Source organism: Thermobia domestica, chromosome 14 (assembly GCF_964235325.1).
Source record: "Thermobia domestica chromosome 14, izTheDome1.hap1.1, whole genome shotgun sequence".
Lineage (NCBI taxonomy): Eukaryota > Metazoa > Arthropoda > Insecta > Zygentoma > Lepismatidae > Thermobia > Thermobia domestica.
This window is the reverse complement of record NC_137467.1, coordinates 2,636,281-2,658,259: the sequence shown is the minus strand read 5'-3', so window position 1 is coordinate 2,658,259 and position 21,979 is coordinate 2,636,281. Positions and strand designations below refer to the sequence as shown.

Sequence of the window (21,979 nt, the reverse complement as noted above, 5' to 3'; positions counted from 1 at the left end):
TCATGTTTATCTATTTACTTCCCCAGAGTAATGTAAGCTGGTTGGAAGGAGCACTTATGATTAACAAATTGTTTATATACGAAGGAAAAACAATATTTTTGAGAATATTATCACATAAATTTTATAATTTTGTCAGGTTATAAGATAGTTGTTTTCACACTGTATGATTACAGTTGGATAAAAGATAAATGGCGATAAATTACTTTATATCTTACTGTAATGAAAATGTCAATAATTAAATATTATATATTATTATGGTTAACAGAATCATTGTTAATTTCATCCTTCTATATTGTATTGTAAAAGGAGCAACAGCTCTGTTATAGGTGACAGATAAATAAAAAATAAATACTTAAGCTTGTTTTTCAGTCGTTATCATCTTCCTTAAGATGCAGTAAATTTAACTGAGTAACAGTTATTTCACGCAGGTTTTACTCAATAGACTTTAAAGATAGTTCTTTTGCAGAGACTACTAACTCCGATAAACATCTAACCATCTCTTCTACTAGCATATCACTTATTTCACTAGGAAATACACGTTTTGAGAAACTTACAAATCCATTTTAGTCATTAAGGACAATATTTGATTCAGATATAGCGGAAGTGTTTCCGTTGATTTCTATGTTCAACATTATTTATGCTTCCTGAGAATCTTTCTATGATGTCCGAACATGTGACGAAAGTAAATATGGATGCCTGTTGTTTTCCACAAGTCTGCAAAAGGCTACGTGTAGTCAATCTTTACTTTCGTTGCATACTACCACAGATATTTTAGATCTAAGAAAACGATATCTTCTCTACGGGAATTCCAATTGGTTATAATTCCTCTTTGGATTGCTGTAAATTCATGTGAACAAGAAATCACGATTCACACGAAAATTAGTAATTTCTGATGTACATGCATTTGAATTACATTCTTTCTGGTCCTTAATTTATTTGTTAAAGACACTACAATCTTTGTCAATTTCTCTCGAGCTCTGACTATAATGTATTTGGCCAACTTATGTTTCGTATTTTGATAAGTTTTATTTTAAACTTTTCTTTGAAAGTCTGACTCCTAGAAATAATAGAATTAATTTTGTCCTTGCTGTCTTTACTGTGAGACCTTCTGCCGAATGTAATGAAGATAAAAAAGAAAATGTTGCAGGCGAATGAGGATGGTTATAGTAACTCCGTGGAACTTCCATCAAAATTTTCAGATAACATCAAATATTTTACAAGATGGATTGATATTTCTTTCAGACATGTTTCAAATGCACAGTACAACGAATCAATAAATATAAGAAGGTAGTTAAAACTACCGGTAATATGATATCGTCGCGTAAATTGATTGTGATATTGAAATGCTTAAGTAAATATAATCAAATTGCAGATACTATGTGTGTGCATATTTCCATATATTGGTAGACATTAGTGTGCCCTATGAAGTTCCTTTAAACCTTACTGTGAACTAAATGTTGAAAGTTGAATGATATGTCCTACTCGTGTTATCATTCCAAAGAACCTAATTAAAATAATGAAACATTTGTTTGCTATAAACTTTTATTAGTTGCTAGAGATATACACTGTTGTGTGCACGAAACAAATCATGCCTTAGAAATTTAAGAAATTGTAATAGAAAATTCTAAACATGAAACTGGTTCTCGCTTTTGCATGAAATACATCTTCCCATGTATTTCACCATCTGGCAATCTTAGAGGTAGATCCAATTTATCAAGAAGAGTTCCTCTGGTTGGTATTACGTAAAATCCCTGAAAATAGATTACAATAATTTGTTTATACACCGTAAGTATATCACAATTTTACTCCGTGTAAATGCGTCCACTAAACTATATACACAGTCGTCTGGTCTCACTGCACATCAACGCTGCAAAAGTATAATCTTGCGAATAGCTGTCACGTGCTGAATGGTTATATACCGTAATAGTTATATTCGAATATCTCATGTCTTCCTTCCATATCTATACAATAACGAAAATTTGGGAAACGAGGAGTCATTCATATTATACACACATAAATAGAGATCCGAAGTTATTTGAGGACACTATTGTTACTGTACAAAAATAAGATACTGAGCTATTTTCAAAATCGTACCATTACGTATTTTACTACATATGCTAGAAAAGGCGAATCGTAGATATCATTTATTCATGGTGAGTTTACAGGCTACATGTTGGATTGAAATGACGAATTCGATTGACCATATATTCAATAAAAGTTGACGAATTTCAAGTCACACTTTAAAATTAAACTTCGAATATGGGCAGAAACCATTAAAATGTTGCACACCATTAATCTAGTGCTTGGTCATGGATACTCTTGAAGTCATAGATGTATTTAAAAAGTATATTACAAAACATGAAATATTTTAATGTTTTGAGAAATTTCCGAAGCACTTGTGGCAAAATACTTGATACATAGTACGTATACAAAATGAAAATGAAGTCATAATACAATAGTTGACCCTGACTGTTTTTTAATGAAAGATTAAGGCAAGTTCGTGCTTTGAAATTGCATCGGTGAAATTCATGATAGCTTGTATCTGAGTGTTGATACTCGAAGTAATCTGATATAATCTTAGAAAAACGTTCAGCTTAAAATCATTCCAGAGTTTGAATTTAAAAAATGTATTTGAACTTAGCATCAGGTATCCAGTATTCCATTCGCTTAAGAAAGATATAGAAACAAACCATAATAGCAACTTTGCGTATTATATCGTAAATTGTACTGCCATGTTGTGTGATATTATTGTCATAACGTCACCGATGCCTCGTGTTTCATGCACTCAAACATGATTGTACAACTGCAAAACTGTAATACATATATCGTGTGACAGTTTGCGGAGTATCTCGTAAGTTATATGCTACAGCTTTGGAGAATTTCTAATGACTCATGAATGATGTTTAAAATAGAAATTGGTGAATTCAATGTTTTGTACTGCGTATTAGGAAATGTAATGGATATCAGTACCAGTGCTAAAACAGTTAGAATTTGTTCAAATAGTTCTGTCACAAGAATAAAATAAGAGGTTTGGAAGGAAATGTTAATTATATACCTGAGATTTGTCTACCGTACGAAATTTAATGATGAAGTGAAAACACCAGTGCAAGAAAAGTTACCATAAGCGGTGAAAATATTAAGTCAAAAGTTGTTTCCCGAAGTTATGAAATGAACTTCGTAATTCTCTCCTTGTTTTTCGTCTATAGGTATCTTGCAGGACACGGCGAATATGTAATGTTATGTAATGTTTTTTGTTACTCGCACTTTCAACCGGATGAAACTGAAAAGACATTTGTGCTCAACACCTTGAAAGTAATCTTTCAGTGTTCTTTTATCTTCATTTAGGAATGGAACCACAGATAACGTCGACACCGATCTACCCTCCCACCGAAAAAGATTAGAGCAGAGCATGCAACAAAGGAAGAGCGCGATAGACCTGAGTTCTAGAATTCTTAGATAAGTATCGTGCTCCCTATTAAACATATGGAATGAAGAGGATTAGGAATGTTCTGGTTGTCTGATTACATGAAAGAAATTACGTGGGTATCTGGAGATACATGTCACGTCATAGAGGGAAAAAAGCAGACAGTAAAAAGGTATAAAATGGCAAAAAATAAATTAATAGTATTTAGTAGAAATGTGCGTATGATTACGATCATTAATTTCAAACATCCCATTATATTAATACAAGTCAATTCTTTACTAATCATATTGTCAATTTTAAAAAGGCTGTGCGGGCAGTTGCATTTAATAACTCTCAATAAACACAGATGTCTCAATTTTAATTGGGAAATTCACTAATTCATTTCACACACTTCAACAACTGGAATGAACAATGAACAGATTGTGTTATAGGAGGAAAGGAAACCCCCATAACAGTTCTCAGCTACCACCTAGACATTATAATACATTGTTAAGTAAACTGTTGTTATGTAAATGACTACGGTCACAGCAAAACAAATATCAATGTATTTGTTATATATCTATATTGAAAACTTGGTGCATCATAAAAGTGTATTCACAAGAAAGACAAAATTACCTCCGAATGATTTGAGACAAGGTGATTCAATTCCTCAAGCTGTTTACCAAGCCGATAGTGTTTCATTGAATAATATACATATTTTAAAACAATAACGTTTAGGATGAACATTTCTTCTTAAGCTAATTGGTATTTACTCACCATTTACCACTTTGTTCTTCACAGCATCACAACGCAATGAAATTAAATGTGTCTTGAGAATGGAAGATTGTTTCAGATTCCCAAAAATAGAGAAGTTTCTTTAAAAGATTACCCATACGCGACTTGATTAAAACAACGCATTTTGAGTGATAACTAGATGCACTAATTTGAAATTACTACTATGAAAAATACGAGAGATTTTGAAAAATAAAGGTCTAATGATAAAACAAACAGTGGAGGTTTGGTCACTGTATCGATAGATCAAGTGATTTCAGTCTGCGTTGAAATGAGAGGGGATTCATTTTCCATAGATTTCCGAGATGTTGTGACAACAGAAATAAAGATAATAGAAACGTGTTAAAATAACTTTCTTCCAAGTGATGCTTGCATCAGATGAGGTAAGCATCTTGATATTTTCCTTGTACGATTACATTGTAGCTAATAATTACGTAAACTAAACTTAATGGAGATTCTTACAGTTAACAGAATACTGATTGTTGGTTCACATTGCTCATCATTGTTAATTCTCTGGTCTGAATTCATGCGAACAATATTCATTATATTTCACAACCCACTGATACACCCCGAGCATCCGTACTCAGAGTAGCCAATAGAGATATTACACACAAATTCACCTTATAGTCAATAATAGTCCTGACATTTTCCACCTTGCAAATATCGGAACCTCGATATGCTGTGTGACTTCATCGGGACAACAGCATTGACAATTCAACGTAAAGTTGTATTATTAAATAATACTACGGCAAGTTGTAACGAACTTTATATCTGCATGTTAAATTGCAAGCACTGATTCACATTCCAAACAGCTTCGAAAAGGCAAAGCTTAACCGTAACTAGCAATCACAATTTCTGGAAGTAATATGTTTATTTACTGGTACTTTTAAACAATTCACTTCTAGGGATATCAGCTCCCCACAATTACTAACTGGTTAAAGCTACATAAACTAACAATGGAAATGATATATGGAATCTCTAAATACGAAAACGTTCAGAAGTGGGAAATCGTATGATCCGAAGACAAGCAAAAAACCAGCAAAGAAACTACAAGCAATTATGATATTCAATGATAATAATTCCTTGAAATATTATTCAAGTTGCAAGAGAAATCGATCGCCAATTTATGAACAAAGAAGACTGCCTCAAATTGCAACTTCCGTTATAGTTACAGACGAATGCTAATTTTGAACAAATGTGATATAGCTTATAAAATTTATAAATATGGACAATGGTACTTATAACTACTTGAGGAAAGAAATAATTAACTTCCAAACTTTAACTACACCAGATCTAATTTTTGACATAGATTTATTTCAACCTTCCGGAATTACAAAGAGAAAATATTTCGACTGTAGTCGTAAGTTTGCAAGCAGATAATATTTTTACTAAAAAACACGTTAATTGCGTATATATGTTTAAAATATTTTTTGCACTAAATATAATAGCCAGACAAGGACAATTAATGTGTTTCTATAAAGTATGAAGAAAACAATGGGAATGATACTTTTTTCATTGTCTGTAACGGTGGCTCAGTGGTAGAGCGTTCACCTCTGGTGCTAGGGGTCTCGGGTTCAAACACTGCTCCCGCCAAATGAACTTTGTGGTGGACAAACACCGTGTGCGTGGGTTTTCTCGGGGTTCTCCCGTTTATTCCCACTTTCTTCATTCCACCATTTCATTCATTACTCATTATCACCGTCTCCTTTAGCCTAACCGGCATAACCGTGGGACGTAAAACTCAAAATTTCATTTCATTTCATTTTCATTGTCTGTAAGGCAAAACAGCAATAGTAAATGTTTGAATACTCTTAGTATTGCTGTTTTGCCTTTGAATATATGTTTGGTTATCAAAAATTGGCATACAAAATTAACGTAGGTGTGATTTCCTATTCATATTTCTATGGTCATTATTCTTAGTTCTAATAACACTGGTCATGGTCAACTGGAAAATTAGCGCTTCCATATTCCAGAATATATACGCACATTTCTCTGCATATTTCTAATCTCATAATTCGACCAATTATTTTCTAAAAGTAGTATCTCTATCATTATACTGAGTAATCTCAATGTTGGGAATTATACAGGTTCCAATCAGGATATTGTAAAATATTTTAGGAACCTACGAATCCAAAGAAATAAATGCTAATTTGCATATGATGCTTAGGCAACTAATGACTTTTCTTTATTAAAAAATGTCCCTTACAGATCCCGTGCCATTTACGATATTTACATTATCCTTTTCTTTTGGTGAATCTAAACAATCAGCTCAATATCTTTAATATAGTTTAAAAATCATTTTATGGAGGTGGTTTTCACTAATTTGAGACTATGAACGTGATGTAATGTAATGATTAGTTGAACTGAGTCCAATAAAGGGTTGAGTCTTTCGCGGATTGAAAAGAGTATACATATTGCAATGCCAGATTTAGTGTTGCATATTTCATTTGGATTAATATTAATAGGATCAATATTAACAGACGAAAATCATATTCACGAAGAAATTAAATGTCTACTAAAAGCAGGGAATTCGTGTTACTATTCGGTTCAAAATCTCTTGTCGTCGCGAATTCTGTCGAGGAATTTGAAGCTTAAAATATATAAAACGATAATCATGCCTGTTGTTCTATATGGTTGTGAAACATGGTCGCTTACTCTGAGGGAAGAACATAGACTGAAAGTATTTGAGAACAGGATCCTGAGAAGAATATTCGGACCCAAGAGGAACGAGAATGGGGAATGGCGGAAGCTTCATAACGAGGAACTACATAGTTTATACGGTTTACCCAACATTGTTAGGGTCGTCAAGTCTAGGAGGCTTAGGTGGGCAGGTCATGTAGCTAGAATGGAAGAAAGTAGAAACGCTTTCAAAGTCTTGACTGGTAGACCCATAGGAAAACGACCATTAGGAAGACCTAGGCGCAGATGGGAGGACAATATTAAGATGGATCTCGCAGAGATAGGAATACAAAGTAGAAACTGGATGCAATTAGCTAAGGATAGAAGTCAGTGGAGAGCTTTTGTGAACGCGGTACTGAACCTCCGGGTTCCATAGGCCATAGAGTTAGTTAGTTATATTTGATTTGGAAGCATTACACAATTTAGACCATTACACTTTTACATTCTTTACTTTCCAGAGATTATAGGGGCAAAGTCAACTATATTGACCGTAAAAATACTTTACTCGTGATTTTGATGGCTTTACACGTTCCATGACCACTAAATGCAGAAAGTTGGTTTAGAGTATATGTTTGCCGATTCGTTAGTCGAATGTGAACATATTCATTCTCCTAAAGGTCAAACCCTCAAACACATCCGCAACAAATCTTAAACTTAAGTTTTCCTCAAGATTCCCTAGAGGAATTTAATAAGATTTCATTGTACTAACAAGAAAATGGTAGTTTTCTCAAGGGGGTTATATGTATTGGTATTTTTATATAAACACCTGTAACAATTACTACAATACTTCAAATATATATATATATATATATATATATATATATATATATATATATATATATATATATATATATATATATATATATATATATGTTGTTACCAATCCTATCATGTGGTGTAAGTTACTTTTCGGAAGGAACATAAAACGTGAAGTTTTTCCTTGAGAGTGAATATTTTTTACTGTTGTTTTATTTAAGAAAACAAGTCTAATGACTTTGCATAAAATTCGTTATTAAGGCAATAAGTTTTAAGTTAGTTCCATAAAATTTTCTACAAGAATTAATTTAATATTGGTAGTATTTTTTGACAATTTCCTCAAAAACAATTTATAAAACTCTGGTAATAGTTTAAACACAAATATTTCAATTGAAACACTAAATATTGTATGACATAATTCATATTTAATCAGAATTCTATGAGGAACAGTATACATTTGAGGTTGTTTCTTATACGAGCACGGATTTGCGAAAATGTATTACAATTATTTTTTGAATTTCGTAACAAAGTAGGTCATTAACAACTGCAGTATTCGGGAATTAAAGCAGAAATTTTAGGCCGTAGCATGATTTTTTTTTCTAAATACTCAGAGGAAACTTGTTTTTTTTACTGAGTTTATTGCTTTTAGCGTTGGTTTAGTAGTCCGCTAATAGATGCCATGTATGGATAAAATTCAGGAAAAATGTAATGATATTTATTTATTTGTATTAAGTAGGGAGAGGTTAAAATATAGATGTGATAAAAAAGGATTTAAAATAATCTTGTACGAACAAGGACTAAAAGAACTTTGTTAGATAAAGTGAGAGTATTTACAACTGTTTTCTAAACATGATACTTATTGTTTCTCAGACTTGCCTACAATTAGAATAACTGAGAATAAATTGGACGTTTTATTCAGCACAAACCATTGGTAATTATTTGTTGCAAAAGAGGCTTAGGTAGCTAGTGTTTGTTCAAAACCAAAACTGCAATTCGAATGTTTGTATTCATACCTCATTGCAGATCTCGGCATCAATTTCATCTAGAAACGGAAGTACTGTTTGGCCATATACGAAGAGGTATCCTAAAGTTTTAATTATCACCATAAAGGTATTAAGATACGATAATGAAATTTTTTTGGTATGTTTGGTTCTTATATGTATGATGTGAATGAAATTATATACTAATGATTGTAATTTTTGCCGAAAGTGATCAAAGTGCAAGTCTTGCATTGTGATATTAATCTCTATGGCAAATGATAATATCCATTGATTAATGACTTTTAAATTAAATAACTAGTATAGCTAAACGGATATACTAAGAACAACACTCAAGTGAGGAAGTTTCTATGTTCAAGATTTGCAATTGCACTGATTTATTAATTAATAAGGTTCGTATTAATAAAAATGGTGTTAGTACTTAACTAATTATTGTATGATTCAATTATCAAGTATCATTATAATCGAGTATCACCATTCCGAAAAAAAAATTCTGATACTGTCATACTTCTGGCGGCATTTTTTGGTTCTTCACCTAGTGCTATGTAAAATTTCTGTTTAACAAACACATTGGGTGAGAGTATTCTAAGAATTCATCCATTAATGTGCTACTTTCTTCATTCCGCTAATTCATTTGTTATCAATATTACCGTCTCTCATATCCTCTGTGTATAAGTGGCTCGTTAAACTTGAAATATAATTTGATTTCACACATTGTGATGCGCACTCTAGTATCATACAAAGTAAGTTTGGGTGAATCCGGACAGTTCTGATGTTTCTTAATTTTTACAACTACGATGCTAAACGAAAACATCGAATACTTCGTCATATTATTTAAGGATATGTTGGTATGCATGTACAACTGAAATAATTTTCCTGGAATGGCATGTTAAGAAATAAAAAATAATTTTCTGAAAGTTGACAAAATCTTTGATTTGCAAATTTGGAAGGATGAATCCGGACAGTAGGTTGGCGATTCAGGACACTGAACTTTGAAAGAAGATATATACATGATAGGCATATTTTAGCTTACTACCTGTGTACTCTAACATTCTAAGACGATAAGTACAGAATATAAATTGAAATACATGATAAATACATACAAATTACGAACATAATTTCTATGCTAATTTCTTTACTCTTGAAATTGTAAGGTAAATGCACAGTAGTGTAACTATCACTATAGCGTTCAATCATTAAACATAGTAATCACATTTGTTTCTATTAGAACTAAATTCTACTGTTATCTTCTGCAAGTAACAACTAGATTATTAGTAAAATATATATATGTGTGTACTGAGACTAGCATTTACTTTTTTGCGTTAATGCCGTCTGCCAGTTTCGTGAAGCATTAGTCATAATTCAGTCTCATTATCCACAGAAATAATACAGTTCCTTATCAAATCTTACACATCTTTCATGAAACCAGATTTTACAGACAGTACAGGGCATCCAGGAACCGTATTTGCTTGATGATGGTGCATAATAATCCTTCCCACAAAATCCACAGTCTTTTTCATCCATACTTTCGATTGTGCTTGTGAAACAATTTGAAACAAACTGCAATTCTTAACACTTAATCTTTTAGCAACGCCCGGGCTTTAGGATGTGGGTTTGGAAGAAACAACAGCAGGAAAAGAAATGAACTGTTTAACTGAGGACTCTGAAGGCGATTGAGTCTGAGTTGAGGATGAGTCTGATGACACAGAAGAGGATTTATTTCCTGCTACTGGTGGATTATGTTCATTGGTTAAAAGAAATTCATGTTCCTGAACTTGTTGCGGATCAAATGGGAATATACCAGATGATGTAGCCATTCAGTAGGGTAGAATTTTTGAGCACCTTAAGAATTTTGTAACTTTGTTGTGTTTGTAGATTCTTAGATAATTTTCAATATTTTTTGGTGATTCCTCGGAGTCCATTTATGGAAAAAATGAATAGACGCTAGATATAAGCAATATACCTTACGTACTATTTCACCCTCATTAACGTGAACACCAAACGAGCGGGGAGTGTTCTGAATCCTCATAGTTCATTAATCACATTGTCCGGATTCAACTTAACGTAATGAACGTGTCCAAATTTCCCTTCCCTAAACGTGCGGATTCGCCCGCTTTGAGCACTGTACACTTGAACACGAGTTGAACAGGTACTAGCAAAGTAAAATAATTCTTCGAATATGCAACGAGTAAAGTAGGGTTTTCGCTTCGATAAATGTCCTACTTAAGCATTTGCTGACCACCACTTCTGTGTAAAACCATAACATATTCCACGAAAAAGTTATATCAGGTTGAAAAACGTGCATGAACTTTCCAGTTTCTTCTTCTTTTCCCCCACCGTCGAAACTACGTATAACACTCTTTGCACTTCCTACTCAGCACTGAACTGTCGGAAGGTACGGTGCTTCAAGGAGGCATCACAACAAGTCTCCACATTACACATGAGAAGAACAGTATTAACGTAGGCTTCGGATGTCGGAATTCAGCAACTGTCCGGAATCACCCAAACTCACTATATCAGTTTACTATTATATTTCATTACAAAAGTATCAACAATTACAAATACTTGAATAAAATTCATAACACATTGTCTTACTACCGTAAAATTTTCTCATCAATATTAAGCAATATGCATCGTAAATGCAATCTAAGTAAACCAGCTCTCATAGAGTATGTAAAGTTAACAACTATTTACCTTCTAATAATAACAATCTGAGAATAAACAAGTACCAAACTCAATATTAAATTATCTGGAGCTCATGTGTCAGCGATCAATTAATATTTATGGCTGACGACAATGTATCATGTTCCAAAAAATCACAAGTTTTATATACATATACTTAAAAAAATATACACTAATGTCAGAAATCATACCTGGTGTAAAGGGCATCCACATGAAATCATCTGGCAATCTAAATATACTTGACAACTTAATTTTTGAGCCCACATGTCTAGAATCTCACACACATCGGGAATGTAACACGTTTGTAGAGCACTACAATCAATGGGTATCCACTTTCCTCCCCTTTTCACATATGCTTTCCATATTGCCTGAAACGAATAATTGAAGTGTTAATAATTCTATTACTTCAACGATCACATGAGTGCATATATATCTATATATCAATATCTAACTTTCTATATGTTTATACATCTGGCCATGTAATCTATCTTCTGTATTTATCTCATTGCGTATATATAGTTAAATGAATACCCTACCTCATGTCTTAAACGTACACACAAAGTCCTACTTCAGTACACAAGCATGCAAGCATCCGTGTATTGCTCATTCAATATACAAATTCTTCATTCTTCTTAAAAAGTTTGACTCCGGTTCGGAATCCACGTAGCCGGTGCATACGATTAGCTGAAGGTGATATAGCATTATGGCTCACCACTGCCCAAGTACTCTTTATTGAGTAACGAATGCATATGATGCATTCTGAAATTCACATCGGATTCTGAAACGAGTCCTGGAAAGTAATAGCGAATGCTATAAATTTTGCTTTAAACTTGCTCTGAAAACGGCTACAAAATGTTGTCAAATTTACAAATAGCGGTCAGAAATTATTCTATGATTTGTTCAACGGTGACACAACGGTCTGTGGCTGATTGCAGCAAGTGAACCATTCAGACGTTAACAATTGTTCACAGTTAAGACTATTGTTCATTATTATAAATATTATGTAAGATATATATATATATATATATATATATATATATATATATATATATATATATATATATATATATATATATATAAGGAACAGGTTTACTTTACTCCTGTTAAACGTTTCAATTTTCAACAACAGTATCATACTTGTGTACAAATCGGTACTTTTAATCTAACTCATACATAAATGCTAAATTTTACAGCAAATGTAAATACTTACAGCTATTGGCGATAACAAAGTTTGGTTAAGATGAGCAAGAGCAAACAAGTCGTAACCACCGAAATGAGAAGTTTGCATGCTGAAGTGAACCAGGCTAAGCACATCATTTGGAATTTTACCACAGCTTTTCACATGAAAATTCTCTATTCTCTTAATTTGTCCCTGTCCTGGTCCATTATCTGGTGGTGGGAGTACTGGAAACGGATTTTGTCCAGGGGGTCCAGGGAGCGGTTGTGGTAGAGGTTGAGGTTTTGGAAGTGGTTGTGGTAGAGGAAGAGGTACTGGGAGCGGTTGTGGTAGAGGTTGAGGTTTTGGGAGTGGTTGTGGTAGAGGAAGAGGCACTGGGACCGGTTGTTGTAGAGGATGAGGTTGCTGTTCTGGAATAGGCATCGGGGCTGGTTGTGGAGGGAAAAATAATTGCCCAGAACAACGGCCCTGTAAGTTAAAGAAAACTGTATGAGTCGCTTTCATTTTCATCTTATCTCCCAACTGACATCCTAATACAATTTAAGAAATTCAAAATAATTTCAATAATCTGACTTGGCAAACCTTCCAACATTTTTTAAAGAACAGTGTGTACATCAACCATTTCAAAGATATTTTTATGCATTGCCAATCTATCCAATGATTTATCTTAACAAAGCAATTATCTTGTTCATAACAGATAAATGCTGTCCGACGTTCTGTAGCAAAGCTTGTAATTCCTCTGAAATTAAATGACGAACGGTAATTTAGAAATCCCATCGGGATTTAAAAGACACGTTAACCCCTTCAGTGCGTAATTTTCAAATGCGAACCGCTGTAAAAGGTGTAGTTTTTGGGGGGAACTTTGGATGTTGATTCTAAATCTGTTTCAAAATCACTTACACCAGAATCACTAATTAGTAACTCTTGCTTGATGTCAGCATCATTGAAATATCGTTTTGAAGCCATTACTGTGTTGTCTGGTCTCAAACAAAACAAAGAATGAAAACTGTATTTGACGAAACCCAAACTCTATTTCTTTCTTTTTCCTCTTCTTCTTTTAATTTAGCAACAATTGAAACCAGCTGAGTGCAAGCTAGCTAAATATTGTCGGGATAACATTACTCATATTATAGGCAAGTATATTCGCCATACGCAATACAAAATAGCCAAAGCAAAATGAAAGCGTATATATACGCCATCCACACTGAAGGGGTTAAACAAAATTTAAGATATAGAGAAAGAATAATTTGAGACTTCATTGACATATAATTGTTACGCTCTCTCCATGCTTACTCCCATGCGTCAATGTTATATACAAGTTCAAGAAAATGGATCTCTTGTTTAAAATCGAAACTTAAAATATCACCGTTGTAGATATGGTTTGTTTAGAATAAGTAATTATATTTTTTAGATAATGTAAGGTTTGAGGAAAGTATTCGAACTCACTAAAGCCGCAGGTCTCCAGCTAAGGAAATTTGCATATTTTAATAAACTGCAATGCGATACTATTCCCCAGCCATTTAATGATAATAATAATGTAATAGTAACTTTATGTACCTCAATCTAGATTTACAACCATGTTCCAACCTTAATATTTAAACACTTAAGTCACTTTCTCGGATATTATAATTTAGAAAACACAGCATCGACTTTCCATATAACGAAAAGCTACAGGAAATATTTTCACATTTCACTTAAAAGTATTGTTTCTAATGTATCTGGGCTGGTGTCACATTGAGACATAGATTATATACTGAGATGTGTCTTTCTAATTTGAGGATTTATGATATGCCTTGTTTCTAAAATAAATATATGAATTACTTTTCCTTTAGAGTATACTCTTTACACAAAGTGTGTATGTGGAAATTCTAGATAGGCTCTCACAATTTTTGAAAATTAATGTTACGACGTTGAGACATTGCCACTTAGCTGCTCAAACACAGGAAAATAATGTTGTCTTTGATCTTGTTATTTTATTACTTAAACTAAATGGTGAGCCAAGTAATTTGTACTAATTCAATATATTTTAATATAATAAAAACTGGAACTTTATGAGATCGAACTATGGGGAAAACTGGTGGCACATTTGTGCTACTTTTCTTCTCCAATTCATATATCATGTTACTTTAAACAACGCATCAAAGCTTGGTATTAGTTGTCCAAATTTTATGAATAAAGCACTAATTAACGAGCATTTAAGTTAAAGAAGATATTGCTTAATAGTCAAACACTTCGAATAATAATCTCGGCATTTCCAAACATTGGTGTTATAAGGCAATACTGGATGTTATAGTATACAATATGATATCCAGTTTTGTTTTATAACATCAATTTTTGAAAATACAGAGGTTATTACTGTGGTTATCATAGTTCATTTTCCTAATGCTTCAGGTATTTTATCAGAGAAAAATATAACGTTTTTCAGTGTTCAAGAAGAATAAATGTGAAAAGCACATCATTATACAACACTAATTTGAAACTTTGTATTTTCCGGGTAAACACATGCCTTTCAGAACTCCTTTTGACCAACATTCTTCGCAAAATAGTTACGATGGTGTTTTAAATTTCATAATGTGATTTATTTATTTTATAACTCTAAACGTGGTGAAACTAATCGTTATTTTAAAAATCCTAAGGAGTAAGTTACTCCCTTAAAGTAAGATTTTTGGACTCCGTTTTCTCACCAGACATTCACTTGTTTTCCTTTATATTTGTAAAAATAAAAGCATCTGACAATCCTCTAATGTAACATGAACATGTTCACTTGAAAACATCAAAAAAGTGTCTGGTTTGGTCTCGGTTGTAAATTTTCTTCTTACAAAAGCTTCCGGGAATATTTTTTAATTGTTTTTAAATATTAAAAATAAAAATTTGTGAAATAGCTTCTACATGACATAATTCAACTTATGAAACGAGAGCAACAAAAATAGTAAGGTTGGCGTCACTTTTATGTCATTTGGAGAAACAATGAAGCGTAAATAAGTTTTGTTTAAAAAAATCCATTTTGATAAAAAACGGTATATATGTTCTGTGAAGTTTCGCCAAAAATTCAGTTTCTTGGTGAATTAATCAGTCATTAGTAAATGAGATATCTTCCTTTCCACTAATCAGTGGAACAATGCCCCGCAAAAAATCCTAAATGTCTCCGACATTTATAAATTATGTGGAACTTTGTAATGCATGAGGGTTTGAAATTATGCAATACAACCGAAAAGTAAAATGTACAAAAAAATTATCCATCTTCTATGAATCGTAGAATCACTAGTTACAGTTGAAGCAAGTGTAGAAAAATCTTATCATTCCACGAAGTTGGCATTTGTACATGTTTTGTCTGTCATGTCTGCAAACTCTTGTATAATTTAAAAGATTTTAGTGAAGGTGAGCTTCTGAGTTTCTTCATAATTTCGAAACAGTTCTGCTGTCTGGCTTCAAATACATAACGAATTAGAGGTAGGCAAGGGAAATAATAGGCCTACCTTATAGGCCAGAACAATAATTTTCCAGAATAAACTGCAATAAGATTATTAGATTTTCACACCATATAATGTATATTTCCTCTTATCCGCCTGGCTCATTTGAATTAGTAAAGGTTGAAATCGGTATAGTAGAAATGTGATATCAAGTTATCATGTTATCAGGTTAACCCGAACTTCATAATTGACTTATTGAAATGCAGTATATTAAGATTTTTTTTCGCTACCTTTGCGAAAACGACTCAATTTTAATATGAGTGACGACTCAATTTTGAATTATTCTTCCACAACAGAAAGATACGACGTTTACAGTTTTATCCCATAAATGAAAATATATTCCGTGAGTATAACAATTATACCGATTCACGATCGAAGAATCCCCTGTTGCCTGTACCTGTGAATTATTCTGCCTGCAATAGCAGCCAGACCTTCCCTATATCCTTCAGTGCCTCGTCCGATTTTAAGCGCTTCCAATCTTGTTACAAAAGCGTTTTTAGCGGACGAAAATTAGAACGCATATGAGAAAGAGCATAGATTTTGTTTATATACAATTCAGATAATGTTAAAATAAATATCAGTACACGAATCCATTATGTAATTCTTTTATTGTAAAGTCTACTGATTTACCAAACGCCTCTCGGGAACTTGATTTCAGAAATTATCGCGATTGTGAGTTCCTTTATCGTTTTGCGTTAACCTTTGCGAACAAGGCACGAACACAGAAATATCCAGCACAGTTAAAAGTTCAAAAGAATTTCCTACAGGGGATCTATCCCGGAACACATACCAAAGGCCCACGCACAATGTAAGATCGAAGAAGTTTAAGCCAACAGTATAGGCCTATATGCTTCTCCCTTTGATTCACTTACGGTTCTGTTGGCAAGTTGGGATGAAAAATATTATCCGCGGTAAAGTGCAGCGATAGATGTTGGATAAAATCTATTCCTGAAAGTATAGTTTGTAATCGGAAGAACAGAAGAATCGTTTCAAGTGAAAATATAAATACAATTAGTAAAAACCTCGAACTTAATTTCTAACAAGTCACTTTGATTATAATTCATAACCTAGAGGGGACACGCGGTCGACATTTGTGACAAATTGAGTATGTCACATGCCCGTCAAGTTAGAAAGATGAAACTAGGCGCATAATCACTTCATTATAAAAAATGCACATATCAAGTGTAAGACATATTAACAGCAGCGTTGTCTGTTGCTCGTAACCGTGTCATGGAAGAAGTGTACATTTGCCAACTAATTATGTCATACTTTTACTATTTCTCTTGATGATATGTACTTATCTCTAACAAATGATGATGTCTAATAAATGACCCACCATAAGAAGAGTTCTGAAGATTCAATTTTTTTGCAAAAGATAAAGTATCTCGCTATACAATAAAATTAAGGATATAAAGCTATGTGTATGGAATTATGCCCATATACATAACATAGTTCATCTCAACATTATGGTGCTACTCCATAATGATTTCTTGGTAGTGGTTTATGAGGAGAAATGTATGAACATTTTGTAGATATCTACACGGTTCTAAATCATGATTAATATGTTTGGGATGTCCTTGGATCTCATATTCAAACCTAAAATCAAGCTCTCTATACTTTGTATAATCTTTGAGTAAACCTTGTGCAGGAGTAGAATTTATCATCACGAGCAGTGACTGAACTAAGCGCGGTGTAGGACAACGATTGGCAACATGTATAGCCGTTTGGGTTACAGAAAACAATACTTGAACATGTTTACCGACATTAAATGGGAAACGTGTAAAATTGATAATATAAACCCACTCGAAGTTCGTGATTTACATTCTTAATTCGCTTTGTTTCTGTTTCAAGTGTCATTCAGTTTGATTCCTGGCTTTCTCACCCATTTGTTGAATTCCTCATTTCGGCACCAATATTCTTTCTTCATTTCTTGTTACATTTCTAATGTATTACTTATAAGCAAGAATGTACTACAGTTCCCTCGTTTGACCACAAAGGTACCTAATAATTTAATTCTATTTTATCAAATAACCACCTCATAGTTAATTATTGATGAGTTATAAAATGGGAATAAATTTATTTAAAAACAGTCATATTGGAATAAAAAGATTAGTTTACTAAAAGATATGTAGGGTCTTTTCAGCTGCTGTATCCTTGTGACTTATGGCTTATGTTGAGAAACATGTGAAGTACCAAAATATCGCGAAATTAGGAAATTTAATGGAAATAAATAAATGGAATAGTTTTTTATTGGCTGTTCTTTCCACTGGTTATTTCATCAAGTATTCAGTGGTTATTTACTCCACTATTTTATACCTTCTGAATTGGAGTTAACAATTTACATTAATTTAATATCACAATCATTTTAAAGTACTCTCACTTCGCATTTATGGTGAAAAGTTACACACGTAGCATTCTTTCCATTACTAAAGAGCTCCTTTACCCTATATGACAATCAAAACTTCGGTATTACCTTGGTAGTGAACCATATATTTTGGTCCAATTTTATAAAGAAATTTAACACGCTCTTGGCCCAAGATTCAAAGAAGAGCTTTAAGATTCAACGAAGATACCGACATAATATATTTAATGTAATAATATATAAGTTTCGGCCTAAAGGACACTACGGAAAAAAACAAAGGAGAGTTACATCAAGGCACTAATGGGGTTAAATAAGCTCCCAGCAAGTAAATTATATTTTTTAAAAGAGAATATTGGCATAGGTTAACGTTAGATTTAAGACGATGAAGAAAACGAGTTCTAAGGAAAGATGTATCAGTCAAAATATTAAAAATTAAAACGACCGCAGAAATTAAATCCAGAGAATACTTAGTGTTTGTTGATAATAAATAATATTCACATTTCTCAGGCTGGATGTTCCTTCTAAAAAGTATTAAACACCAAAGTGGAAAAACACAAAATGTTCAAAGGAAAACAAAAGTCCAAAACATCCTTCAGATTAGAAAACCGTATATTGAAAAAAAAAATCAGAGTATCTTTAGCACCATATCAGTATTTGCTAAACCAGGCGTGTGACAATTGGAATAGAGGATTGGCCAATCAAAGTACCTACTGATAACCAGAGTTGTACAAGAAAATTAATAACATTTTGACAATAATTGAATAGCTATATTCAATAGGGAAAGTTGTTAATCGTATAGTAACACCACAGGAACAGGTGTAATACTATAATGGTAACCAAAATATTTACTTACTGGAAAAAAAGATTGGAATAATTATTCACTTACCGTTTTAGAGAAAAACTTTATCCTTCATGTTTTGAGCTAGTCTCTCAATGTTCAGTGCTAAATTACATCTTCCAACGCGAAGGGAAATTGCAAAATGGACATCAATCATCCAAGAAAAGCTGAATTCAAATTAAGATGATACGTAAGAAATGCATTTCCAATAACGGATCAGGCGGCCCATACGAAAGAGTTCCGTGGTCCGCAACCGGCCCGAGGGTCGGCTGTAGCACATGGATGTATTGAATGACACTAAATTGAACAATTTTACATCGCCGTGAAAACCCACCATGTACTGAATGTGAGATGACAAATAATTTATTTTAATATCTTCTGAGAGTGTATGATGAAATTAAATTTTAACTATAACACAAACATCTAATAGGGAATACCTCGAATGATTTTGTTTTCAATTCAGTTACTGATTCTCACTTACAGCTTCTTTACAGCCTCAGAATTTGTAAAAGCATATATATTATATACTGGCAACTTCACCCTGCATTTCTTGTCCCTTTTGCTACAAAAGTACATCGCGATATGCACTAGTTACTGTTTGTGCAAATTGTAGCCAAGGAGAACATACTAGGATAATTGTACAACAACCGAGCCATCACGTGCCAACACTAACTGCGATAATTCTGCATACATTATAGCTTGTAAAAAGTTTCAAAGAAATATGAAGATTGTTGAGCCCATGATTGTTGAAATCAGTGGCCCTGTTTATTCTGAAAATTGTCCCAAACGATATTTAGAATGATGTAATGTTTATATCTGTTGACACTACTGAACGAAAATGTGTGGAAACCTAAACATCTGGGAATAAACAGAAAGTGAATTTCCTGAATATCTGATATCTCAATCAAATCTTCTGTTCCATTTCTCTAATGAACCTTGTAAAACTCAACTTGTTTCAGAGCAAAGTACTCGACTCATATAGCAGGCAGTAAATTAAGTGTGTGTATTTAAAAGATTTATTATTATTATGTGTGTGAGCACGGAAAACGCAAATATCCTGTAGTTCCGAGATATAGACATATTATAATAATTGAAACTTTTAAATAACACCCTCTGTGTTCGATTTCCACAAATAATACCTTAAATGTATATTATCATCGTATGTAAAGTTTGCATTCCAAGCATCACACATTTTGAAATTCTCAGTTTTTCCTAAGATTTCAAATCCGGTAAGTTGTTCGGCAAGTAAAAGCATCTTTATAAATCGAGACTATGCAAATTATCAAAGCTATGACAATATGCATTATGGCTGCATATTAAATATAATTGAGGCTTTGAAATCAAGAGTGGTTTAAGATACAAAAGGATTAGTTGAACAAAAATGGACTCAAAGTGTTACATTTTGCTGTTAGAATAATTTTGTGAATAGCTTTTCAGTCAATTTACTGTAAAGCCCAATGTCATTACTTAATATATATTAGAATGAAATAAGACTTACGCGTCTACAACGAGCTGCTGCTACATTTTTTATTAACATTCCATGAATAATGAAAATTAGTGAGATCAAATGATAGGAATACATATAGATATATTATACTGTCGAAAGCAGAAACGATTAGTCACTCCACACGCACTGCAGAGAAATTTCAATCATGCAGGTCTGTCTAATATACCTTGCTGCAGACCACCGATTGCCTAGATAATAAAAGATGAGGAACATGTTAGAAAAAATAAAGCTTTGTCTTAAACTTTATATATAATTTACTGATTTAAAATGACAAATCACAAACAAATAGCACATATGACCAGAAATTTTGTTGATAGTAGAAAGGTAGAGAAAAAATTCAATAAATGCATGGAAAGGTCTTAACAAAAAAGCGTTTTATAAATGCTTACCTTTGAAAAAGTTTTGAAACGAATATTCATTGCTTCTTAGGTTAAAGTTAATATCAAGATCATTTTCAAAACTGGTAGCAACCTAGCTTATATCATACCTTGATTTGTGAAAGAAAGCCTATAATAGTAGTATTTTTGTTTTAAGATAATTTGTTGTATGCAAACGAACTTATTCACTTAATGAATACTCCGTAGATAAGCTTGTATTCATCTTTGTCATTAATAATAGTGAATCTTTCATAACAATCTTGAACACTACAAGTTCAAATTAATGTCTCCTTATGTTTATTTTTCTTTTATTGCATTAGAGAAAATTTAAAAAATGCAAAAGAGAACAAAGCAATTAACAATAGTTAACAGTTGAATTACACGTGACAATAAAACATAACACGGTCAGGATTCAAACTCGATAATATGAATTACAACTTTTACGCTTGAACCATTATCTAAGAAAACATTGACTATTGGGGAGCAACGATGTACACAGAGTGAAAGATTCTTGTATTATAATAATAATTCATTTGCCTATTACAACAGAAAAATAAAAATAAGTTTTAGTACAAGTCATTTATATATATTAATAAATGAAGTACCGTATAACTTTATAAGGTCATCCGTCATATTATATCTTCATTACCTCATCTTTAGCTGTGAGGCAAGTTTTCATTCAGTGCTATTCTGAAATTACTTTCCTTCAAACTAGAATGCTACCACGCTTATCAATCATATCTCAGAGGCAAAAACATAATACAAACCATAAGATTGATTTTTGTACGGTTGAATCAATCAGCTATTGTAGGTCCTATTCGGACTTAAGAACAATTTGTTGAGTACATTATGGCAGCATATTGTTGTGCACAATGACTGGCCAAGAATCATTGCAAGAAAGGAATGAGAGCAATAAGAACATTAAAGAATTTTATTTC

At 32.7% G+C, this 21,979-nt stretch overlaps 1 protein-coding gene across 1 annotated transcript; it reads right to left on the bottom strand.

Annotated features, from left to right (window-relative positions):
- Positions 1-1,601: 1,601 nt before the first annotated feature.
- On the bottom strand, positions 1,602-20,848 carry LOC145670642 (uncharacterized). Its single transcript, XM_081739434.1, has 4 exons — positions 20,656-20,848; positions 12,521-12,955; positions 11,502-11,678; positions 1,602-1,751 (listed from the first exon to the last, which is right to left on the bottom strand). The coding sequence occupies exons 1-4, from the start codon at positions 20,737-20,739 to the stop codon at positions 1,602-1,604; spliced, it is 846 nt and encodes a 281-aa protein (XP_081595560.1). The 5' UTR covers positions 20,740-20,848.
- Positions 20,849-21,979: the final 1,131 nt, after the last annotated feature.